Source organism: Xyrauchen texanus, chromosome 1, assembly GCF_025860055.1.
Source record: "Xyrauchen texanus isolate HMW12.3.18 chromosome 1, RBS_HiC_50CHRs, whole genome shotgun sequence".
In the NCBI taxonomy this organism is placed as follows: Eukaryota; Metazoa; Chordata; class Actinopteri; order Cypriniformes; family Catostomidae; genus Xyrauchen; species Xyrauchen texanus.
Genome location: NC_068276.1, coordinates 7,374,972 through 7,383,633, shown reverse-complemented (window position 1 = coordinate 7,383,633; position 8,662 = coordinate 7,374,972). Strand labels below are relative to the sequence as shown.

The 8,662-nt window shown below is 37.2% G+C and overlaps 1 protein-coding gene across 1 annotated transcript; it reads right to left on the bottom strand.

Moving 5' to 3' along the window:
* Positions 1-328: 328 nt before the first annotated feature.
* LOC127648442 (microfibrillar-associated protein 3-like) lies at positions 329-7,396 on the bottom strand. The gene is made up of 3 exons (XM_052133155.1): positions 7,192-7,396; positions 6,027-6,440; positions 329-3,203 (listed from the first exon to the last, which is right to left on the bottom strand). The coding sequence occupies exons 2-3, from the start codon at positions 6,304-6,306 to the stop codon at positions 2,296-2,298; spliced, it is 1,188 nt and encodes a 395-aa protein (XP_051989115.1). The 5' UTR covers positions 6,307-6,440; positions 7,192-7,396; the 3' UTR covers positions 329-2,295.
* Positions 7,397-8,662: the final 1,266 nt, after the last annotated feature.

Genomic DNA, 8,662 nt, shown 5'->3' with positions numbered 1-8,662 from the left:
TTTTTTTTAATGTATTTCATATAAAAATAAATTACCACTGCAAAACTATTTTTATATTCTGTTATCTCCCGAGTGATGTCACATACATTCCTGCTCATCTGATATATCCACACAAACATTTGTTTTATTGCCTTACAGGGAAGGTGTCAACCCTAGAGCACCATGCCTTGTGGGTGCTAGTTTGCTAATTATTACTGTTGGATTAAATAAAATAAAAAACCTGTAATTTTACACTAGCTACTTGAATTAGTCTAATGCAAAAAAAAAAAAAAAAAAAGTTTGCGAGATTCAACCATTCAAATGCAAAAAACACACAAACAAATTGGTACACAGCAGCGTTTATTTCACTACTCAAAAACTGCATTTGACGAACACCGTGGCCATCTCTCTCTCTCTCTCTCAATCTCTCTCACACACCCTGACAAGGAATGCACTAGTGCTTAATCTCCATATTTTTACCAGTACAGTAAACAACTAAGAAATTTACTCTGTACCAAAGAAAGCAAGATCATCAACATAGAAGAACTCTATCACTGAATCTAAGAGGTTAAGAGGTGTGCCTTGTTAGGAAGCAAATGTATGTCCTGAATGTCTAAGACATTAGAAGATATTAAATATAATTATTGGGTTTCTGATATCAAGAAATTGTTGTTGAAAAAATTGTTTTGGAACCGAAAAGGTTTACAATGGTTTAAACAAAAACACAGCAACATCTTATTCTTACAATGAAAAAAGAAAAAGAATTAAACAGCTGTGCATTTAATATTACAATGCAATACTCACTGTAGTACTATTAAAGTAATAATACTATCAATTATTAATTACAGTAACAGTAGAAGGACTCCAGTGGAATTCAACATTTCAACTGAATAAAATGCCTCAACCTCAAACTGAAAGTTATGTTACTCAATAAAGTGTCGATGCTGTTTACCTGTCCAATGTGAAAGAAATAATAAATAACAGGCAAAGACAGTTTAAACAAACAAGTTTCCAGCATTGAAAACATGCATTTTTCCATGCATATTATAAGGGAAATTCTTAAAAGAAAAAAAAAAATATGCCACCTCTGAAATAGTGTCAAAAAAAAATATATATATATATATATATATATATATATAAATGCACTTCAGCCTCAAAGGGTCTAACAACAGGTTATTTTCAGCCGGAGTATAATCAGTAATTTTTCCTCATTCATTTGTGAAATGTATAATCTGTAACTACATCCAAAAAAGATGTTAGCCTTTTAAGACTGAGCTTTCCAATCCATCAATAGCCCTAATTTCCATCAATTTACTACACAAAAAAAATAAAAGGGCAAAATACAGTACTTTGCCCAAAATACATTCAACAAGCTTATTCGGGTGAATCTATCAAAGACTCTTACAAATTACCAGTTAATTTTTGAAAATGAAGGCAATTTATTGAGATTAATAAGATATATTGCATCGTGACATTATTTTCATGACACGTAAACACATTTATACCCCCCCCCCCAATGGTTAGTTGCCTACTGTAATGTAAAAAAAAAAAAAAAAAATCTCATTCTCATCAGTTATGCAGGGCGAAAACAGAAGATATTTACATTGTAAAGCACATTTATGAAGTACAACTGGTAACACTTGACAACAAGGTTCCATTTGATAGCAGTTAGAAACATTATTAACATGACTTAACAATGAACATTAATCTTTAACAATCTGGGACAGAATATACTAAAAGTTGTATTAGTTAACAGTAGTTAATGCACTATAAACTAACATGAACAACTGTATATTTATTAACTATCATTAACGGATTAATAAATACTGTAAAAATGATAGGTATATTGTATATTGAGTATATAGTATATTGTTCATTGTAGGTTCATGATAACAAATAGAGCCTTACTATTAAGTGTTACCGTACGAATGCAAGTATTGGTAGTATTTGTGGTTTTGAATTAAAGTTATGCTGGAAACCCCCCTTCAATAGGACTGATTTTTACTACAGTACAGCCAAAATCGCATTGTTAATTAGAATGAAAATGTTGTCACAATGCAAAACATTTTAATGGTCCTAAAATAGGCTTCATTTTCAGTGTGCAAAATGTATATTTTATTTATTTTTTGTGAGAAATATGACCCAGACGTTTGTGAGATTCAAACCATTAATTGTCATGGAAAATAGAACTTATACACAGAATTGCTTTTTAAATGATAGAAGAAGCCTCTATTTCTCTAATCAGAGCAAAAACATTAAATATTTTTGTCCTTTCCTGAAAATGCATAGCAGTGTCATTATCCTGGTTTCAGGATATTACACATGGCTTTCATAGATAACTTGGGTGTTCTGAGTTGCACCACCCCCTTGTTCAGACTCTGGTTTAGTTTCCTTCTCATCTGACTCCACCTCCAAAGGCAGCTGAGCCAATGGGGGAGGAGGAGGAGAAGAGGAGACAATTTCAGAGAGAGGTGGAGCTTCCATGTTGCAGCATCCTGCTGCAGCTAACGGCGTATGAACCGAAACCTGAATGGCTATGTGTTGAGGCTGCTCGTGAAGTGACACGTCGTCCGAATCCACGACGGGCGACTCACTCCGATCCCTCTCTCGCTCCCTTTCTTGCAAGATGGTGAAAACATCACCAGAGGTTACAGCTCTCACCTCACCGCCATGTACGGTATCTTCAGGACTCTCAGGTGCTTGTCGAACAAAGGTGTGTCTCATTTCCTCGACCCCGACGACCTCGAGAATCTCCTCCATGAAGGTACGGCAGTTCATGATTAGTGGAGGGAGCGGTATGCTTCGTGCCAACTCCTCGATATAGCGTGCAAACTCCATGGTCTTGAATTGGGTGACCTTGGCCAGCTCCAGTGTTTTTGCCGAGGTAATAATAGGAATACGCTTTGCAATTTCAAATGCCTTTTGGAGCTTTTCTGCACCTTCAGTACGGAAAAACTCATTGATGGCCTTCTCAGTTTTCTTCAGATGGCTGCTCATCATGCAAAGTCGAGTGATGTTCAATATCATTATGATCGTAAAAGTCACCAGACACACCACCATATAATAAACGCCCATATCTCCATTGGTGAAGACTACTCGAAGTGTCACTGTGCAGTTTGCCATGCCGTACGCATTGGAGGCTACACAGGTGTATTTACCACGGTCTGCAAAAGTGATGCTGGTGATGTTGAGGACACCATTCTCCAGAATCCACCATTTACCATCTGTAGAAAAAAGACAGAGAAAAGCAACAAGTTGAGCAATAAGGTACAAGAGGCTAGGCTATTTTGGGAATACTTTCATGCCTAAAGCCAAGTGCAAACTACAAGGCTGAAGCTCATCTGTGCACTCTTAAGTCTCACAGTCTCTCGTTTTCTGATGTGTTGGTGCACACTCTTTAAAACTGATGGGTGAGTCAACTACAAGATCACTCTCCTTCCTCCCTGATTTTAGCTAAAATGCCCAAATTTGTTCACACAGTAACCTGCACACATTTCAACTGGATATAGTGACATTGACTGGGTCTGGGAATTGATACAGATTTCCTGATTCGATTCACATGCTCTTGATTAGATTCCGATTCATTTGGGTATATTTTAAGTTATAATGTCCATTTTGCTTACATATGTTCTCTCTCAGATAATGCTGTAAATTATACAGTAACAGTGTTAACTACACTGAGTGCAATGCATAAAATCAAGCATATACGGTTCAGGAGCTTCAGTTAATGTTCACATCAACCATCAGAATAGGGAAACAAATTTATTATACAAATCGCAGTGATTTGGACCGTGGCATGATTATTGGTGCCAAACGGACTGGTTTGAGAATTTCTGTAACTGCTGATCTCCTGTGATTTTCACGCACAACAGTCTCTAGAGTTTACTCTGAATGGTGCCAAAAACAAAAAACATCCAGTGAGCGGCAGTTCTGTGGATGAAAACACCTAGTTGATGAGAAAGGTCAAAGGGGAATGGCCAGACTGGTTCGAGCTGACAAAGGCTATGGTAACTCCGATAACCCCCTCTGTACAATTGCAAAATAGCATCTCAGAATGCACAATACGTCGAACCTTGAGGTGGATGTGATACAACAGCAGAAGACCACGTTGGGTTTCACTTCTGTCAGCCAAAAAGAGAAAGCTGAGGCTGCAGTTGGCACAGGCTCACCAAAACTGGACAGTTAAAGACTGGAAAAAAAGTAGCCTGGTCTGATTTAATCCATTATTTACATTGAAATGTAATTTAAAATAGGCTATAGGGGTGTGTTCAATAGCATATTACCATATTAGCATATTTTTGCTCAGGTATCGAATTGTTGTATCGGTACTGATTACAGAAATTTTGGTATCATGACAACACAACTTTTGACTGGGGCTGAAACAATTAGTCGATGTTGTCGTTAAAAATTTATTTAACATAACATGAGATCATAAGAAACTAAATATGGCGCACAAGAGCAGCACTGCAGCTCACGCCTGACTGAGGAGAGGAAGAAAACAGAGAACATTTTTATTTTAGGGTGAACTATTCCTTTTAGCCAAAGGCACTGCGAGTGATGACATTAAGATTAATCGATTGGCAAAAAAAATAAAAAATATATACATAAAGAGCACTATTCCAAGGTCAGTTTTTTTTTTACTTATCAACGTAGAAACAGGGTGAACTGATCCTTGATCCTCAAATTCCACCTGGTTCATGGACACTTGCATACACTGAACACAACCCATTTGTGTGGTAAGTGCTAAGAGGAATTTACAACATAACACAATTTCTGGCATCATTTGCCAAGACATTACTTATTGGATGCAAACAGAGTCCATTTATTCTGACATACACAACAATTCAGCAATCAATTATGCATGTAAAGTAAAATGCAGTTGATCTTTGCACAGTAACAGTAAGCCGATAAGACTAATAACTAACATCCGCAAGCTCAGCTCAATGGTGACAGATTAGATTTAGTCTAACCTCAAATACGGAGAGTATAAATCTGAGCCTAGAGTGGCATTCTGCTTATATCTTCAGTGCAAGATGAAGCACATTAAATGGCCTTTGCACTAATTCTTTTGTGTTGCAAATGCTTTAAGATGCAGAACACACCTCCAATTTTCTATACACGCTCAAATGAACAAAGACCTGGCATGTTAACACCTCTAAATGTTGTTTCTACCTCTCTTCAGTGTTAATATTTTTTCCAGGTACTAAGCAACACGCTCACACACCATCAGTAATTCTACAAATGTCACGCAAATGCAGGGACTCAGAGTGTATTATGAAAACGTTACAGCTGGGATTATCAAGTCACGCTTTATATAAACAGCCCACTGTTCTCAAATCACTACACTATGAATTATATAATCTCAAATCTTCCTTGAGCTGTAGTAACCACAACAATGGAAAACATCTATTGCGGCCATTCTTAAAACAAGTAAAACATTGAGTGCATTTATGTGTAAAATGATATGCTTATTATAAACCCTGCATAATAAAGGCATACCAAATATCAACAAAAATCCAGGCCTGTCGATTATGCTTTGCATGTAAACACTGTTGTTGTCTATCAGCTTTTTTTGGATCCATTTATTCTCTTTTTATTCATACACGGTCATTTGTTCCTTTCTCTTCCCATATGTATGTGGACATTTATGTACACGTCTATAAATGTACTTTCAAACAGCCCTCCTAAGCTGTCTTCTCTCCTAAGAGCTCTTCTGTTGTTTTTGCTGATTCGCATTCTTTGATTATATCACCACCTTCTGCTCACTGAGGAGATTTCATAGTGAAAAAGGACTTAAATAATGATCTGTTTCTCACCCACACCTATCGTATGGCTTCTGAAAACTTGAATTTAACCTCTGGAGTTGTACGATTACTTTTATGCTGCCTTTATGTACTTTTTGAGCTTTTAATTGCATTGTATGGAATCTATAGTAGGCCTACTGACATGTTCTTGGGATGGCATGAAAGCAAATAAATGAGAATTTTCCATTTTGGTGAACTATTCATTTAAACAGTGTATTTTAAGGTGTTTAATGGTAAACTTACCACTTTTCTTTGTATCAAGCAGATGACCGTGTGAATTGAACCACTGGACATTCGGAAAAGGGTCACCAGTGACATTACAGTCAATGAAAGCACAGTTTCCCTCCCGGGCTATGATCTGGCCTATTTTGGTGAGCACCACAGGAACTGAGCCGCCACCATCTGGCACAGTCCCATTCTCAGTGGCATCTCCATCCACCGCAGAGACGTTAAAGATCCCTGCGGCACAGAAACTGATCACGGACAATAAATAAATGATCACGTATCCGTTCACCTGGTTCATTTTCTCTGGCTTTCTGTAACAACCCCCTTAATGAGATTTCATTCTCCACCGGTGCTCATATTACATTCACGGCTTATCTGCAAGCAGCCAAAGACAAACTGCTGGCATGCATGGTCCTTCACATAGATGCATCACTAGAAAGGAGGAAGAAAAATAAGAAAATGTAAAGACAGTTGATTTGTCAGAATGAGATAAGGGCTTGTAATTCAGGTTTAGCACAAAAACAAGCCGTGACTCCTCCCCCTCATATTTTCTTATCAAACTAGAATAACAAGAAATGACTCATATTTCCAAGACTTACATGTGCAATTGTTAAAAAAGAAAATAATGCAATTTCAGTTGAAAATAGTGACTTACATTTAATAAGCATCCCATTCTCAACCTCAAATACTTTAAATGAATCATATAGATTATATACTGAAATGGTGACGAGTCTGTACCTTTAACCTAATTAAAAGATCATATACATGCAAACCTGATCGTTCACTTAGGCCTACCATTCAAATATAAACCAGCTGAGATGAGTTTCATGTTCATAGTGATTTAAAAAAATAAATAAGTAAATTAATAAACATTGTCTTATATTTGAATCTGTTAAAAACGGCTCAAGCTAATCGCGGCTAACTAGTAATATGACGATTCAACATTCGCTCAGTAACACAAAATAAAGCAGATTTTCCATATCCAAGCTATTTAACATTCACGATTTAACGCTAGAACATAAAATAAACATATTAACATTTATAAACACAAAGTAATGACGGATTTCGTCATTATCCGGTCGCTAAATATGCAGCTAACCGACTAGCCGACAACAAGCACGTTTCCTTTTGTCGCAAAACTGCGATATTTATTTACACGATATTTTAATAGCGTAAAACTTACACCATTGTTTCCTTCGCTGTTATCTGTCGATGCTCGGCCTGAAATGCGAGACGGTGAAGCTCGTTGAGGATGCCAATCATGTGTTTCCTGAAACGGGTTAAATACTGACGTCAATGGAGGGACACGAACACCTGCTGAGAATTCAGACCTCTAAACAAAGTATACAACAATATTTGTGTCACTGTATTGACAAGCAAATGCGTTATGTTTGGTCCCCCCCTCCTGTCTGTGCCTATCCTCTTCTCTTTTCTGACCCATTTTTTCCTGCACTTGGTGTGAATTTGAGCTGAATTTTGTCACCTAGTTTGGTTTATTTGCTCTACAGCTTCTAGGTTTTGTTACATAACTTGCATAAGCCCTGAAAACAAAGAGCATTCTGGCAGAATTCGTGATCAGATAGTTAAAAAAAAAAAAAAAACATAAACATTTTCGGTGTTAAGGAACCAGTTTTTCCGTATTACTGCAGATTTGATTTCGTTTTAAAGTCATAGTTCACCCCAAAATGAAAATGGTCTCTTCATTTACTCACCCTCATGCCATCACAGATGTGTATGACACTTTATTCTCAAAATCACAAAGATTTTTAGAAGAATAATTCAGCTCTATTGGTCCTTATAATTCAAGTGAATTGTGACCCAGAACTCAGAAGGTCCAAAAATCTCATAAAGGCAGTATAAAAGTAGTCCATATGACTTAAGTTGTTAAATCCATATCTTCTGAAGCAATATGATAGGTGTAGGTGAGAAACCATCAATACTTAAGTACTTTTTAACTGTAAATCTACACTTTCGCATTCACATTAATTCATCTACTGGTTGGGGCTGGTAAAAGTAGAGAATGAAAGTAAAAAGGTCTTAAATATTGATCTGATTCTCACCTATACCTTATTGCATATTGCTTCAGAAGATTACTTTTATGCTGATTTTATTTCCTTTTTGGACCTTCTGAGTTCTGATCACCATTCACTTGCATTGTGAGGACCTACAGAGTTGAGATATACTTCTAAAATTCTTCTTCTGTAAATCTGGCATGGCATAAGGGTGAGCAAATGATTAGACAATTTTCATTTGACGGACTATCCCTTTAATGATTAACTGCCCTTTTGTTCAATGTCAAATCACTTTGCAGTACTTTGACCATGTTTGAAGAAAAATCTCTTTATAGCCAGTGTGATAAGCCTATAAAACCAGAGGAAACGACTCGGTTACTAACGTAACCTCGGTTCCCTGAGAGGAGGGAACGAGTATTGCGTAAGTAGCTTACGCTATGGGAAAACTCCGTTTCTCGAGAAATATTGAAGTCTTTATGTAAAACGCATTGCAGCTGCACAGCAGACAGCAATGAGCGAGGCAGCTCGGTCATTGGCTGTGCTGCGGCAACTTGCTCGAACCAATGACGGGCGACTCTGAACGCAGCGACCAATGGGCGCTGCCACTCAGCACTCAGAGCCCGCCAAGACGAGCGTGGCTTA

What these genes read in the sequence shown, in the direction of transcription:
- LOC127648442 (XM_052133155.1), bottom strand. Translation starts at nt 6,306, where the DNA reads ATGAACCAGGTGAACGGATACGTGATCATTTATTTATTGTCCGTGATC. An exon ending in GCTTGATACAAAGAAAAGTG is followed by an intron (nt 3,204 to 6,026) that starts GTAAGTTTACCA and finishes TTTTTTCTACAG; the next exon opens with ATGGTAAATGGTGGATTCTG.